This window comes from Scylla paramamosain, chromosome 24 (assembly GCF_035594125.1).
Source record: "Scylla paramamosain isolate STU-SP2022 chromosome 24, ASM3559412v1, whole genome shotgun sequence".
Lineage (NCBI taxonomy): Eukaryota > Metazoa > Arthropoda > Malacostraca > Decapoda > Portunidae > Scylla > Scylla paramamosain.
Genome location: NC_087174.1, coordinates 17,990,999 through 18,008,778, shown reverse-complemented (window position 1 = coordinate 18,008,778; position 17,780 = coordinate 17,990,999). Strand labels below are relative to the sequence as shown.

The window sequence follows — 17,780 nt, the reverse complement described above, 5'->3', positions numbered from 1 at the left end:
GGCAGCTCTACTAGTGATCTGACTAATCTTACCGAGTCTTGGTCATCCTCTTTCAGAGATTTTGGTGAAACTTTTGCTGTTACCTTAGACATATCAAAAAGCTTTTCATAGAGTCTGGCACAAAACTTTGATTTCTAAACTACCCTCCTATGGCTTCTATCCTCTCTGTAACTTCAGTTCTGTTACCCACTCTCTTCCTGTTATTCATCAATGATCTTCTAAACCAAATTTCTTGTCTTATCCACTCCTTTGCTTATGATAACACCCTGCACTTTTCCACGTCTTTTCGTATATGTCCAACCCTTCAGGAAGTAAATAGTTCACGTAGGGAAGCCACAGAACGCCTGACTTCTGATCTCTCTAAAATTTCACACAGCAAACTTAGTATTGTTCAATACCTCAAAAACTCAATTCCTCCATCTATCAACTCGACACAGCCTTCCAGATAACTATCCCCTCTTGTTCAATAACACTCATCTGTCTCCCTCTTCTACACTGAACATCCTCGGTGTGTCCTTTACTGATAATCTAAATTGGAAACTTTACATCTCATCCCTAGCTAAAACAGCTTCTATGAAGTTAGGTGTTTTGAGACGTCTCCGCCAGTTTTTCTCACTCTTCCAGCTGCTAACTCTGTACAGGGGCCTTATCCGTCCATGTATGGAGTATGCTTCACATGTCTGGGGGGTTAGGGGGTTCCACTCGTACCATTCTTTCAGACATGGTTGAATCAAAGGCTTTTCTTCTCATTAACTCCTCTGCTTTGACTGTCTTCAGCCTCTTTCTCATCGCCCCAATGTTGCATCTCTTGCAACTTCTATCTTCTACCTCTTTTTTTCATGCTAACTGCTCTTCTGATCTTGCTAACTGCATGCCTCCCCTCCTCCCGCGACCTCGCTGCAAAAGACTTTCTTCTTTCTCTCACCGCTATTCTGTCCACCTCTCTAATACAAGAGTTAACCAGTATTCTCAATCATTCATCCCTTTCTCTGGTAAACTATGAAACTTCCAGCCTGCTTTTGTATTTCCAGCTTCCTATGACTTGAATTCCTTGAAGAGGGAGGTTTCAAGACACTAATCCTTTAATTCTTTATTACCGCTTTGGACCCTGTTCAGGGACCGGCATCTCAGTGGGCCTTTTATTGGATTTTTGTTGCCCTTAGCCGGTGTCCCTCCTACATAAAATTAAAAAAAAAAATGTAAATATGGAGTAATGTTATGGTGTGCCCGTGAAGTGTAATTATTCTGTTGGTGACGAAAAAGTGATCACCTGAACACACACACACACACACACACACACACACACACACACACACACACACACACACACACGGACTCCTAAGCAATATATTACATTGTTACATATTACTGTTGCTGTTGTTGTTGGTGATGTGGTAGACACTAATCGTTGCTTACCTTCTTACAGGTGAGATCTTAGCCAAAGACCTAGAGTGTTTCTTCTGTGAGGTGGCAGCGTCAGAACACGTGCTGCAGGTGGCCAATGCTTTCCACGAGGTATTTAAAGAAGTGCAGAATATGCGCAAGAGGAACAAGACGTCGCTGCTGGACAGAGTTTTGGGCAGCAAGGCGACGCGAATATACGTGAGAGGGAAAAGCGACTCGGCATTACCCAAGGACTGACTCTTGAACCTCATGTTATAGTGAGCTTCAAACTGACGCCTCCCTCTTACCCGGGGGCATAGTAATGATTTCTGCCATCCAGCTGATACTTGTTGCTCTGGGCGCTCTCCTCAATAGATCTAAGTATTGCATTCTCAAACACTTCGTCGTCTTTTCTCATATACTTTTAACAGGCTCTAGCAGAAGTTTTTTAAGTTTTAAATTGTGTTTTCATGATTATAGTGATAGATTAAGAAGGATTGACCATCACCAATGTTAGAAAATATCATGTGAACCCGAATGATCATCTCTGTTGCCTTTGAAATTAGGCCTTATGGGAGAAGAAAGCGTTTCAAAATATTGGCTCAAGAACTGCAGCTCTACAATGATCGCAGTAATGATGAAAAAATATGACTGATGGATCAGTGATAGGACTTGTGTTTAAGTAAGAATTAAAAATATATATCACAGTAGTGCCAGAGGAGAACTTAAGTCTTTGTGTGTGCGGTGTGTGTGTGTGTGTATGTGTGTGTGTGTGTGTGTGTGTGTGTGTGTGTGTGTGTGTGTGATACTCAATGGATGGTTGATTGTTTAGTAATGCTCAATATATGTTTTATCAATACTCATGTCTCACGTATTTCCTCCAGTCCCCACAAAGTGTATTATCCTCTTCCGTGAATGTGTGTACCACTGACACTTGCATTTTCACTATTGCCAAATCATGGGACGTGCAGAAAGCACGCACACACAAGTGGAAATAAGTGGATGTCAAACATGAACAGACCTTACTTCCTAACTACATGGTTCAATCTAACTACTTTACACTTTTTGAACTATAGCGATAGAAAGAAACTGGCTGCAGTGTAATAGAAGAGTAAGTTGTAATATGTATGCGACTACTATGTTTGCAATGTTTGAAGGGAACGGTATAAATGTTTGCTGGTGTTGTAATGTTAGAGAAAAATTACATAGATACAGTGCAAAGAAAGAGAGAAGTGTAATCCACGTCTGTTGTTGTTTGTAGGAGACGATATAAATGTTTGCTGGTGTGGTGATGTGTTGTGTGTATAGAGTAGGTGGAGGAGCAGTGTGGCGAAGCAAGGCAGGAGGACTATAGATAACAGGTTTGTTACAAGAATTGTACAAATTTTCAAATGGCTCATCCAGCTTATCCTTGCATACAACTTTAGCGGAGAGGTGAATGTTTGAAACTTGATTTAACATGATGGAAACTAAATAAACAGAATGAAACAAATGAATAAGACTGGGATTGCCAAGAAACAATCATGCCTTTTACAAGAGGATTAATGAACAAATGATTTTCTCCACCCACGGCTTTTGCCAGAAAAGTGTTTCATAGTAAAGGAAAATAGACCAATGCTTGTAAATGAATATTATTTTCTTACATATCATGAGTGTACATTACAGTACTGGTAGCAGCAGATAGAGGAAGGTGATCTGTAGTCATGGAGATAACCGGCGTGGTCTGCCTGACCAGCCTTATGCAGTTGGTATACAGTCATAGTCTTACTCAGTCCCAAGTCAAGTAACCTTCTACACTACTGTAATACACGCTTACTACAGTCTTATGTCTTCCGATCCGCTGACAACCTACTTACAAAAACATATTTAGATATTTAGCTGATAATGGTGATCTATTTTTTTTTCTTTTTCATCCTGTTCCACTATCCCCTTAGTTATGGAAGTATCTGTCAGCTTATCATCATCATCTGCTCTGAAAACCTGGAAGTGAGTGTAGCAGGATACTCGACATGAAATGACTACATCGGGGTTTAACATGGCGCCACTAATTGTTCTCATCATCTTGAACTGTGGTTTATGCGTTGGCTTAAGGAAGCGATTTTACCAAGTGTGGAAACGTCCTATCTCACCTTTCTCTTCTATCTCACCTACTTCTAATAGGGTTTAATAAAAGTTACTGGGGTTTCCAAGAATGTTTTCATTATTCTTGTGAGTTTATCAACGATTCTGCATCAACAGTAAAAAATCTCCATGGCCTTTGAAAATAGTCCTGCTGAGAGAACAAAAGGTTTTAAAGCACGGATCCCAGATTTGATAGATATTGTGGTGTTACAGACATTAAAATCTATTGACTCGATTTAGTTTTGCCTTCCTTTACCTGATCTGCTCGTATGTTCTAACTCCGTACACTGGACGCGTTCTTTGCACAGACTCAGCTATAATTATAGATTATCCCAAACGTTGTGTTAATATTGTCATGACCTTCATAAAGAGATAGTATTATCAACTGTATCTTTTATCTCACAAAACCACCTATAAGTCTGCGTCAGTGTTGGTCAAGGCAGTCACGGTGGACAGCCTTTGTCAGGGACGAGTCACCGCCTCACACACCTGCCTTCCAACCATCGTCAGTATTCCTGTGTAAGTTTCTCATTGCAATGATGAGTGTTGTTTACCAGGGAGGACATCGTCTCTCTTACGTATGAGATGACACCAGATAAGCTATCAATGCAAGTTGCCAGTATGATCATGGGGTGGGGAGAATTAAGGGATACTGAATGTAGATGACAGAAAAGTAACAAATAATTTTTCTCGACCACAATATACATTGACAAAAATAAATCAAGAAAATAAGTTGAAATAGGAGCGTGATGCAACACATGTAGTGTACTAATTAATTCGCAAATGCATGATGGGAGATCTTGAAATTCAAATGAATAAGAATAATGGAAATAATCTTTTACGACAAAAAAAAAAAAAAAAAAAAAATATATATATATATATATATATATATATATATATATATATATATATATATATATATATATATATATATATATATATATATATATATATATATATATATATATATATATATATAATTTTCCTATATGGAAGATATGTGCATGGCAGCGCTGCCGTGGTACGTGTTTGCCTGTCACAACCAATCACTACACAGGGTCATTATTTCCGTATTTGCTACAAATTTTTAAAAGTTTTACTGAAGCACAATACTGCTACGTAAACGCTTGGTGCTATGAGAACTTTGCCTCATTGAATATTCCCTTGGATAATTTCAACAAAAATTGTAATGATAACGCCTATCTATGTATCTAAATTAGGATATCGGCCTACTTCACTAATCAAAACTACGCTAAGAAGTTAACTGTAGTACCATCGGTCTCTCCTTTGCTCGGGCAGACAGCCAAAGAGCTTCTTTATGATACAGGTATGATGCTGAAATTTGCGCTTCTCAGTGTTAAGTCTACAGGAATCATTATCCCTTTTCCCTCCTGAAAATTTCACTCGAAACGAAATTTATTTTGGCCTCTCTTTAATTCCATTGCACTTGATAAATAGAGCTGCTCATCTCTCTCTCTCACACACACACACACACACACACTCTCTCTCTCTAATCAGCAATGAGAGTGGGAAGCACAGGCTAAACTAGAACCCGTCGGGTGTTACCTTATCACTTGTGCATAATGTGTTCATGTATTCGTGGAGACTAAGTATAAATGATAAGGTAACACCTGACGGGGTCTTAGTTTAGCCCGTGCTTTCTACTCAGAGAGAGAGAGAGAGAGAGAGAGAGAGAGGGGTTGACATTTGACAAGCGCCATACGTCTGGCAGACAGGCAGAGGCGGCCAGGCGGCCCAGCTGATGTGATGACGTGCAACCATGAGAAACCGTAGTTCTGCTTCTTGCACGGTTTCTATCAATGCATTGAACAAGTCCTGAGCTGCTGTAGCTTTGAGAAGGGTCTTTGATCGTTATATTACTGTCTCAGATCGTCCTGGGAAATGTAAATACCGAGTGACACTGCACCTGTGGTGTGAAATGTGAGGTTCAAGAGTACTGATGCGGGTAATCTGCTGTTAGATATGATGCGGCATTGTTGTGCTACCATGGATGACAGCGTGCCTTTGTTATCTCCCACTACTGAAGGTAATTATTCAGTGAATAGTAATTACCTGTGTTTCAATTTAACTTGCTCCAACAGTGTTAATCTAATCTGACCAAAATTAACCCAATCTAAAATAATAATGTAGTATCCATATCTCCATACAACTCTCATTTCGTTTTGTTATTATGGTTTTGTATGGTAAATTTGCAGTTTCAACCAATACTCCCATCCTCTTTATCTATCACTAAAGACAACAAGCATGAGGGTCTGGTAGAAATGCGGATGTTTTTTTGGGTGGGGCAAGCCAAAATGAGGCATTTTTGACATTCCCGAAAAGTCTAAGGATGACAAGCAGGATGTTTAGAAAATGAGAAATTTCTACGCAATCCTAACTAAACATGACCAACCTAACAACTGGAAGGTGCTTTGACTCCCTGGACACCTCCCCCCTCAAGGTCACTAACCTAACCAAACATTACCTTACCTAACCTAGCTGTGGGGGCTTTGCCCCCTTTCCTAACCTAACCTAACCTAACCAAACCTAACATTACCTAGCCTAACTGAACCTAACATTATCTAACCTAACTGAACCTAACATTACCTATCCTAATCTCCTAACCCCCCCTAAAGGTAGACTAACATAATGTAACATTTTGCAACCTCCTACATTCTGTCATTCATCATTACATACCAACAGTAAATACTTAATGAAAATACCTTAAGAAGTTGAGGGAACTGACAGTAAACTGCCAGTTTGTATATTCACAGCCAGCACACATCTCTCTTCCATAGAGATGGTCTAACTGACACAGCACAGACAGCTGGGTGTTCTTCCCTCCTCTTAACATATCATGTACCTATATGTGAATGGCTGACAAATTTCTGTGTGATTTAATTTGCAGCAGGTAACTCCACGCCATCATAGGTGCATCATGACTCAATGTCATGTTGCCATTGAGCATGTGCACCATTGATAACAAACATATGAACACACTCAGTATCCTATGTGAGGTGAATGGAGGTGGATCGCAGCTAGAATTGACTTAAACTTTCAAAATTTTCATCAGAAGTTATTAATTTCCGAGTGGGATAAAATGGGGCGGGAAATGCTCCAAACAGTGATATGTATACCCTGAGAAGGGCTATAGTTATGTACAGTGTATTGGTTGAAACTGCAATAATACTGTTTGTATTATTGTTATTATCATAGTTATTATTTCTTTCTTTGTTTCTTCATTTGTAAATGTACTCTATTTGTGATGGACTATCCAACTGGTATAAATCATTAATTTAAAGTGAGTTAGTTCATCATTTGCACTGGTACATCATCAGTGTGTTGGCTTCCATGCATTCAATCTTCTTTACTGTGTTTCTTCTTTACTGTGTTGAGTTAGGAGCCAGGAAGCCCACCAGGTGAGATAACCCTGGACATTTCCTTTGTGGACCTTTCCCCCATGGCAGATTCTTCCCTGTGCATTCATCCTCTCCTCATATTACCTCTCTCCTGAGAGAGGCATTCATGGATATTTTTCCTCTAGTCACTGGTCATTCTCTTCACCACAGATGCGGTGGGCCACAGAGGTGTGATGGCAGTAACAATGGCAGGAAACATGGTGTTCTTTTTAGGGAAATGCTGACTTATTTTTTTACAGCCAATAATTTTTTTTCTTATGGGAATAGTTCTATATTTAAGAAATTTATAAAACTATTTTTTTCAAATTCATGGTCATTGACAGAATTGATCAAAACCTAATTTAACTTTTAACCCATGGATTAACTAGGCCCTGTAGGGCACTAAGCCTGCAGGCATCCACTCTCCAGGGCACTAACTTAATGCTCAGCCTTTATTGAGCAGCATTGCTTTATTGTGATGGTGGATGGGAATCTGGTAGATGGGGCCTCCTTTATATAGTATTGTTTTGATAGTGCAGTCATCAATCATCTGTGTACTGATTTCAAGATTCTCTAGAAGTAAATTAATACTGCGCATAATACCAAGCAAAATTATCTGGAAAACATAAGTAGTAAATCCAGACTCAAGTGTGCAAATTTATGCAATTATAACTGCTACTTCTGACTCTATCCTTAGTATTTTTGATACTGCACTCACTATGAGATCTTGTATGCATCAGTATTAGTATGGCATATGGTACCAGACATACTCAACTAATACTGACACATACAAGAACTCATACTCTTCATGCACCATATGGAACTGGAAAAGGCTCCTTCAGCTTATTTTAAACAGTGTTGCAATAGACTTGTTCACTAAACAAATACACACTCATTTTTCACAACTCAATACAAAGATTTATTTGATTCATTTCCCTCCTTTTGGAATTAATGTATATTTTAACAGGCTAATGATAAAATGGTGATTGGTGTTTACTATCAATCTAAATCTAGGAACCCACCTCAAAGAGTGGGTTACTTTAATTAGCTGGGATCCGGGGTTGAGCATGGCCTGGTCAGTTACACTCCAGTACAGCAACCAGCTGCTCTGCTCATTAACCAGTACACTCTACCAACAGTGGCAACTCAGCCAAGTATTTTTAATTAGTCTCATGCCTGAATTGTTAAGTGTGTAGTGTATTAATAGATCCACATGCTTTAAATTAAACATTATATATAACCTGGGCTTGGTGCCACTTGGTAATACCAAGTTGCCATACCTCCCTTGTACACTAATCTCTCTCTCTTCTCTGCCACCAACTAGCTCAAATATGCATGTTATGCACTGACTCTGGTGCCCACACATCAAATATTCATATTCAGATAATTTTTGTTTGTTGTACAAAACAAGTCACAACTTCAGAATGTGTTCCAGGAACACATTTGCCAGATGTTTATGTACCTTTTCCCAGACATCACTCCTTTTTATTTGCTGTAACCATTCTTCTCAATGTCATAAAATGTTATAACTACATAGTGAATAAACTAGGTACTACATGTGATAATGAGAAATCTATAAGAAAAGGAACTGTATAAATCCTGTAAACTATAGGTCCATAAGATAAAGAGTATATTTTTAGCAAAGTGAGGAGTCAGTTCTGACAGAGGCAATCATGTCATATGTGAAGTATAGCTTATTCAGCTGTAAGTTCTTTCATTTCATAACAGGAAGATCAACAGTCTTCAACTGATTAGGTCATGGACAGATGGATGGATGTCATTGATGTCAAGTACTGTGATTTCATAAAGCCTTTTAATGGAGTACTTTATAAGAGACTTTTGACAAAGGTACAGATGTAGATGATATGCTATAATGGATCTAGGATTTTGTGAATGGAAAGGAACACTATATGATTATCACTTTAGAGGCCTCTGACTGGAAGGTCACAAGTGGCATATCTCAAAGATTCCCTCCACTATTGTTTGTCTTTCTTATTAACAATCTATCTGAGACAATGAAACTTGATAGCAAGGTTCATATGTTCTAAAATGGTGGATAAATTTCAATCCAGATTGGATAAGGTGTGAACTGCTGGAAACAGAAATACTAGAAAATGCAAATTACTAACACGTGCATCTCATACCATAATGATTAACAGGTTATCAAACTCTAGAACTCTTTGCCTGCTTCTGCATTTTCTGCTACTTATGACTTAAACCATTTCAAGAGGGAGGTTTCAAGACATTTTTCCTTGTAATTTTGGATATTCCTTTGGACTGTATTTAGAGACTGGTGTCTTCAGTAGGTCTTTTTTTCACCTTTTTTTTTTTTTTTCCCTCTTGGCCAGAGCCAGTCTTGCATTGCAGGATTTGGTGTCTTGTGGAGCAGTGTGAGTATATATGTGGTCATGCGTTCTCTCACTCAGTTACTTTACTTGAATTGCTCCATATTCATCTAACATATGTGACAAACAGAAGAGCACCACTGTATTGTCAGTGGAACCCCAGACAGGTGGTGGTGATATGTGCAATCTATTCTCTGACAATTTTTTATCCTTTTATCTTTCTGCTATTCATAATTACATTCAGTGTCTGTAAAGTTTTACATTGGCAAAATAGAATTGTTATTTTGTCTATGTATGATCAAGTAAGGTTGGACACATCTCAACATAGGACATGTGTTTCTCATCAATGTATCTTGCTTTGTTACTCCATCATTTGTACTTTTTATGAGAAAAAGTGAAATGTGGACAGATTTATATTTGCAGCAAGTAAAACTGAATAGTGTGTGAGAAAAGGCATATAAACACCTGATAAATGTGTTCCATGGATGCATCTTTTTATCTGGTGACGCATCCAAAAATTTATGTGTACATTGCACTTCATCTTTGCATTCAAGTTTTCTTCCTACAATGTGTTGCAGGGAGCACCATGGGGGAAGTCAGTGCCACCAAGAGCTTGCCAGCTGCAATATATTTCCTGATTCTCCTTAGTGCCATTGGTGGCTTCCTCTTTGGATATGACACTGGGGTTGTGTCAGGTGCCATGATCCTAGTAAGGTATGTATTTACTATGCTTTTCAGTATATGTGGATGTTAGTATATTATGGGCCTGTATTTTGAAATTATTTATTTTTTCAATAAAGACCAGTTTGAAAGACCTCATAGATGAATAATTAGGTTCTCATAAGTGTTTTCCCATTGATGATGCAGAATCCATGCTAAAATAATGTTAGAATCATGAAAACACTCATGAATCTCAATAACTTTCACTAGAACATATTAAATTACTACCAGAATCATGAAAACTCTTGAAATTGTGCATTCATTACAACCTGTTAAACTATCATTAAGATCACAAAAATATCCTTTAAAACTCAAATATGGTAACTTGCTTTAGAACTTGTTGAGTTTTCACATGAAACCAAAATTTTTGAAAATGCAGTCAGTTCTTTCCTTATCATATTCTAGTTTTCACTTCATATAAAAGGTTTGCCAAAAGTATATGTGGTGTAATAATAGTAATGCACTATTTAGTTAGATGTAGTAAATATATATGATACAGTACTAATGAATGTTGAGTAATTACGGTCACCACAAAAGAGGCAGGCCTCTGGTACCCATGACATAATTCACATAAGAATTGTAACATATATAAGAAATAAGCAATTTACTCTACTCTTGGCACTTATTTTAATATTTCATCATATTGCATTTGGCTTTGGTGACCTGAAGATGTCTGAGCATGCTGTCACTTAATTTCTTGAAGTAGGCCAAGTCTGTCTCTTTGTACCAGTTTTGATGGCATGCTGGAGGCAACTGATGGAAGTGGTGTTGCAGGGCTAAAGCTTCCTTTTCATGGTATGCCAGACATTTTTAACAGGATTCAGGTCAGGACTATTGCTCAGCCAATGCAAAACTTCAATCCCTTGGTCAGTAACCCATTGCTTGATTTTTCTTACATTATGGCAAGGGGCACCATCATGCATAAATGTGATGCAGCCATGCACATGGAGGAAATGCAGAAGATAGTCCTCCAGAACAGATATCTGATCTGCACTCATCATAACATTCTTGAGGAGGAAGTATAGACCACTTCATCCAGTTACACCAGTGAAGCACCCCCACACCATCACAAATTTGAGTTTTAATATGCTGATTGTGTAAGTAGGGTTGTACTGGTTGACAGAGGAATGGCATGTGACAGTCCCTGGATTCGCTGAAATATGGACTTATCAGACCACATCACCTTCTGCTGTGGTTCAAGAAGCATACTTCTTGTTGAAACAGGTGTTTCCTTCTTCATATAGTTTGGTTTCATATATTGATTTGTTGGCTGCACGGTGGAGTGGGAGGTGCAGGAATAGTAGTAGTAGTTGTTGTTGAAGTAGATAGATAGTAGTTGTAGTAGTAGTAGTAGTAGTAGTAGTAGTAGTAGTAGTAGATAATAGTAGTGGTAGTAGTAGTAGAAGTAGTAATAGCAGCAGTACTATAAATATTGGTTATAACAGTTCTTTCCTTTTCCTTTTTGATATTTGTGTTTCATAGATTAATATTTTTCTTCCCTACTGTCCACTTTTTTTCCTTTTTTCCCACCTTTTTTTTTTTTTTATATGAGGCAATGTGTATGCAGTGAACAGATGCATCTTTCAGAAAGACTGGATGGTTTTCATTTAGTTCTACAGTAGTGAGACATGGGTTCTTGGTCACTTCTCTCCACAGAAGGTTGTCTGTTGATTTGATACTTGTGGGAATTTCCATATGTATCACACACAGTATCAATGTGTCATTGGTTTGTGTTGTGATTTGTGTATAAATTGTGAAGTTATATTAAGGAGTAATTAAGGTTAATCTAGAATAAACTAAGTATGACTTATTAAAAATAAATGAAATGGGAAGTAGACATGAGTGGATTGTGCATAGCTTTCGTTATTTGATGTGGCAAGCTGTGAAGCAAAGCTCACTCCTTGTGCCGTATTATTAAATTCTGCCTTCCTCTTCCCATCCCCATCCCCTTCCCTTGATGTTCCTGTTCACTGTGTATGCATGGAGGGATACCATTCACTGTCTACTTAGTATGTGACCCCATTATAAAGAATATTATTTGTCATGCATTCTGCCTATGTTTATTATTGACTCATTTACAACTGTGAATGTGAATGAATTAAGAAAAGTACATACAAGTTTGGTTTTTGATATGGCAGGTTTTCCTGCCATTTGGCAATAGTGATAAAAAAAACTCCCATCCTTAAAAAAATACTATAAACTAAAAATACTCTCAGTTTTAAATCAAAGCTTGTTTTGTATCAATGTAATAGTGTTTTCCAATTGATTATTAGTAATACAGATGCACATTACTGATGTAACACTCAAACAAAGGCAGAATGCATGACAAATATTATTCTTTATAATACGGTCACATACTGAGTAGATAGTGAATAGTATCCTTCCATGCATACAGGGTGAACAGGAGCATCACACATTTTACACAAATACACTGTCCCCTTTGAACAGCAACAACATCGTGAGTTTGGCTGGTCCCCCTTCACACTCAAGTATTGCTTGCCATTGTACCTGTGCTTTTTGCCAGTCCAGCAGGGAGTCTCCTTGGTCCAGACAATTTTTTTGTTTTGTTTTTGCCAGTCCCTTTCATGATTGTAGTGGCAAAATGTTGAATAAATTCTAGCAAACAGATATCATTTCCTTGTTTTATGAAAAACATCCTTGTATTTGTAACTTGAGCATTTATACTCCAAGCAAATTTTGGCCACCACCATTTTGAGCAAATGCAGATCCTGTAACAGGAAACTTGCTGATCAAAGAGATCAATCCTACCCATATTTTGGTTGTGTGCCCATACATTGTTTGGCATGTCAATCTCAATGTGCTTTCTCTCATCCTTACTCCATCTCTTGGCTTTGTGAATGGAGTCTAGTTCAAACTTATTTGAAGCCACACAAACCACTTTGTTATCTTTCCAGTTGACAACCAGTGTACATTCAGTAAATGCTTCCTCTATGTAGCATAAGTGGTGCTCTGCAGAGACTATCTTCACATAATGTTCCTGTTGCTCCTATACCTTGAGCAGCTAATGTTTCAAGCAATGTTTCAAGTGAGTAACTTGTCTAATACTACATGCTGACCTGCTTCTAATCCAATTTGCTTGACCATTTCCATCACTACTTTTGGACCATGTCCAAGTCCAATGTCTGGAATTTGTGTACATGTGCCAAAATATGGCTCAGAATGAAGAAGAAATCCATCAGCAGTACATGCTACCCAGATTTTGAAATCAAATTGTATTGGTTTATCTCTAATAAACTGCTTGGATCCATTTTTACTGTAATATGAAGTCATAACCTTATCTACACTGTAGAATTCTTTCCTGTACCTTGGTCTGTTGACTTCATTCCGGTGATGTAAAATTGGGCGTACCTTGTAAAATTTGTCCTCTGTAATTCTCTTTTTATCAGCAAAGTGCAAGCAGCACATGATTTCTTCAAACATATCTCTTCTAATACTGAGATGAGTTGGTTGAAGACATCAGGAGACTCACACCAATGTAGTCTCTGACCTGGAAGCTTTTTGTAGCATGATATTAGAAGGGTCATGTTTTCTTGTGTCACATTGTTACTTGAAAGAGATTCCTGTGCTGCATACAACTTAGTCTGTTCACACACTTCATTTATCTACTTATCTGCCCAATACAACTTGATCCAGTCCTCTGGGTTCTTTATTTCTTCTTTCAGTTTCATTAGATCATCATTTTGTTTCTGAACATAGCCTGGTACAGTAGACTTGATGTGGATACTATTATTGTGCCAATTCTAATTTATTTTTTTGACACTTTCTTGAGGCTGTGATGATGTTGAGGGAGTGTCTGGTTCATCATTCATACCATCCTTCCGATTACTTGTAACAGAAAATACTTCAGAAGAAAAAATTCATTGTGGAAGATGATCAGAGCTGCACGTGACTTCATCTGAAGCATCTGAGTCACAGTAGGTGTCTACAACATCATCCTCATGTGGTGTATTGTTAGATACTGTTGTGCCTTCACAATCAAGTTCATCTAGTACCGTATTTGATGGCTCATAAGACGCACCTTTTCTCAAAAAAAAGTCTCAGGAAATGAGCCTGCGTCCTATGAGGCCAAGGTTCAGCATTGAGGCAGTGGTTGGTGGTATGTCTATGGCAACAGAGGCTCAAAAATCAAACCCCAGACATCTTCACACATGTAAACAAAGTGATGATTGGTACTACACCACAAAACTCTTTCTTTCAAGGTAACAATATATAATAGGTCATACTTACTGGTAATTCACATAGATTGACACCAGTCAGGAAGAATTTGCCTAAGTGACCATGCACCATGCATTGCATGTAACAAAGCAAACACTTAGTTGGTTTCGCGCTGAACCCGGTGACACAGGCAAGCTTCACTGCATTCTTTACAGTGTGATGCCATTACTCCTTGAGGTAAGACACACTTTCATACAATTAAAATTGCACCTATCTTTTAACATTATGAACAAACTTTATTACCCCTGTAGTCCCTTGCAGTCACTGCCAACGCTGTATGCCAGGTACATGTTTGTTTACATCTTACAACAGGATTGGTACGTAGGCTACAAGCAAATATTAAAGTTTTTAAATGCAAAATATTGGGATCTAATAATGATCTAAATGCTTGTGAGCATCTTCAAATGTCAGGTGAAATCCTTCATTTCACATTCAGAGCTTAAATCTGCTCATTTATCCATTTTTTTAATTTCAATGTCTGCCAAAACTGGGTGTGTCTTATGAGCCCATGCATCTTATGAGCCATCAAATACAGTATATCATGAATTTCATTGAGGCGGAGGCTGAAAACCAAACAGACAAACAAATAAACACATAATATCAATGTGTACTCATTTTGTTATGCATTTTATTGTAGTCACAGACATTGTATAGCAACAGAATGCTATGCAATTTATTGTTACTGAAAATTGCTTATTGGAATGATGAGTGGCAGGAAATCCTGCCAGCAAATTCTAGTTATATCTCTGATAAGAAACAATTTGCTGATATTTTCTCAATGCAGTTTTATAAAGATGTCATTATTGAGTAAAATAATAATGATTACTGGTCTGAAAAAAAATGTTAACATTATTCTACATACAGTAAAATCCCTCTCATCCGGCATTCGAATATCCGGCAGCTTCAATTATCCGACACATTTTTCCCCTAGCCTTAAAATCAATAAAAAATCAATGTGTACTCATAAAATCGATTAAAATTCCCGCGCGAGGCATACTTTGTCCTCTCGCCACCAGAGCGCACTGCTTCGCGCCACCTGCGGCCCACTGCACTGTGTTCACTCAGTGACTCAGTCCTGCGTGTGCACTGTTTATCGCCTGACGCCTTCATCATGCCTAAAGTTGTAGAAAAGAGGAAGCGTGTTGTGCTTACACTTAAGCAGCTGATCAGATCAGCTGATCTTTGTTATGGTAAGATGTGTGAGTGTAGGGTGGTGATTGTGGACATAATTTCACTTCTATTCAAGTATCCGGCAATATTCAAGTATCCGGCATGTCGGCGGTGCCGTTGATGCCGGATAAGAGGGATTTTACTGTACCTTTGTTGTGTGGTCGAGACATACTTATGAAGACCTTCACACGACTGTATCTACCACGTAACTGACACAGACTCATGAATCGGAGCAACATGTAGATGTGTAATGAGCAAGCTGAAACATGTAGGTATCTGATTGAGCGGTGTTTAGTGCACTAGCACTGAATACCATGTGTCCTGACATGAATATAAGCAGTGGCAGGATATCCTGCCAATCATCATTAGTGGGTTAATTTTGGCCACTGTAGTGAATCTCCAGCATGGGAAGGGGATGGGGTTGTTCTTACCTACTCCTGCCCCATGGGTGAGGTTGGAGATGGGACAGGGAAGGGGGGATTTATTAATACGGCCATTGGTCCTAGTATCCTGCCAGTAGTCTTCACCTATCCGCTACCAAACCAACAGTCCTATTAAGACGCATTCTTGCCACTATACTGGTTCCTGTAGTTGAATTCGCTAAGTTGAGAAGAACTTAGAAGCTCAGACCAATTGGATATAGCAAGGAAGTTCCCTTAGCTATGGAATATGACCAATGCAGCTGGTTTGAAAGATCAGCGATCATCCCAGGCCGTCACCTGACTCCCAGCCACGTGGACCATAGTTAAGTTTTCAGTTATTTATAATTATATTTAGTGATGCTTTCTGTGATCGTGTGTTAACTAGGAGGCAATAGGGCGAGTGAAATGATAGAATAGTTCCCACACTACTCTTACAAGGCCAACCAGAATGTGGATTTGTGGGGGAAAGGAGGCAGTGAGCTGCTGCCAGCATTCATGACACTGGATTGACACAGCTGGTACAGACAGATTTCTTTGATCAGCACATGTTCTCCCCTCCAGGCAAGAAGATGGGTCTTTTCCTCTTGTGCTATCTAGTTATGAAATGTGGCTAGTCACCACATGAAAGATGAGCCAGGAAAACACAAAATAGTCTAAATCCTGGGCACTCTAGTGGGAGCAACCCAAAAAGTTTACTGCCCTGCTTACCATCTGAGAGAGTATGAAAAGGCAACCATCCACTCATCATGCTCATACTCCCTAAGATAGAAGTCAGATATCACAAGAAAATAATCACATCATGGATGGTGCAAGAAACACAAAATGAAGCCTGACCACATTACCATGTATTTTCACCGCAATGGCCCGGCTTTTTTTGTGGTGACTGGTTTTTACTTCACATAAAATGTTTTATCAGAAATATGTGTGATGTAATAACAGTAACTCACCATTTAATTAGGTATAGTGAATATATGTATGATACATTAATAATGAATGTTGAGTAATTAGTTCACATAATAATACCTTCCCCTTCAGTGTCATTAGCAGTCATACCTTGTTGGAAGGACCACACCATTATTAGGAGTAAGTCTATAAGTCTTAAGATATTCAGTTATACTTTGAGTCCTTTCTTAGAGTTAACTTGTCACCTGAAGCTCTTAAACATGGCTTATAGTCACAAAATCTTTAGTCTTTTGAATCTTGCACAATATTTCTTGATTAATCATCAACTTAATTGTCTAGCAAATGTGTAATACAGTAATGATGTGTATTCATAAATGAAATAGAGGTTGATATCAGTTTGATTGTATACATGTAACACACAAGTCCATGTGCATGCAACAGTATCATTTATAGACTTGCAGTGATATTCTTATGAATCATAAACTTTTTATTTCCTCACAAGTGTATCAAGATTGCTGTATGACAAGAAATTCTTGTACTATACATTATTACAACTAAAACAGTTATATGTGTAATGTAGATAGATTCTTGAATATATTTAAAATTTTAGTATTGTAACCAGTGTTTGACATTTTGCTGTGTAGTCCAAGTTCCAATTGATAAGTCTCAAAACATCTCTAAGAACTTAACTAACCAATCTATACATTTTTTCATATATTTATTTTATTTTATTTCATTCTTAACTTAGTTGTATTTTTTTTGCATATGTTTTTGTTTGTGTAATTACTTAATTGTAATTACCTAGTTGTAATTTTTAGGGTCTGAGCTATGCTCGTGTGGTCATCTCCATATCTACACTTGTCCAGCTTTTTCCTAGAGTTGTGCACACTTGCCAATACTACCTCCTCACTTAGCTTGCTCCAAACTTCTATATTTCTCTGTGGGAAACTATATTTCTGTATGTTACTTAAGCATCTTCCTTTTCTTAGTTTTTTACTGTGTCCTCGTATGAAATTGTTATTTCCTTCTTCTCTTAGCAGTAGTTTCTCATTATCGATTTCTTCCATTCCATTCCACAATTT

The 17,780-nt window shown here is 38.1% G+C and overlaps 2 protein-coding genes across 8 annotated transcripts in view; both read left to right on the top strand.

Annotated features, from left to right (window-relative positions):
- LOC135112834 (ras-related and estrogen-regulated growth inhibitor-like) overlaps positions 1–3,739 on the top strand; it is a 45,392-nt gene extending 41,653 nt beyond the window's left edge. Inside the window, exon 6 of the mRNA XM_064027695.1 lies at positions 1,427–3,739. Coding sequence (XP_063883765.1) covers positions 1,427–1,641 — 215 coding nt within the window. The 3' untranslated portion in view covers positions 1,642–3,739. The remainder of the gene's footprint in view (positions 1–1,426) is intronic.
- A 163-nt stretch (positions 3,740–3,902) lies between these two features.
- The window catches only part of LOC135112833 (proton myo-inositol cotransporter-like), a 65,299-nt gene continuing 51,421 nt past the window's right edge, over positions 3,903–17,780 (top strand). For 2 of the 7 annotated variants that reach the window (XM_064027694.1, XM_064027691.1), the window contains exons 1-3: positions 5,013–5,551; positions 9,826–9,961; positions 16,831–16,878. Coding sequence is in view for 3 of the 7 variants with exons in the window: in XM_064027688.1 (XP_063883758.1) it covers positions 5,488–5,551; positions 9,826–9,961 (200 nt within the window). In the remaining 4 variants the exon portion in view is untranslated. Of the gene's footprint in view, positions 4,024–5,011; positions 5,552–9,825; positions 9,962–16,830; positions 16,879–17,780 lie in introns of those variants that run through there. The other 5 variants (XM_064027692.1, XM_064027689.1, XM_064027688.1 and 2 more) reach the window with 5 other exon arrangements.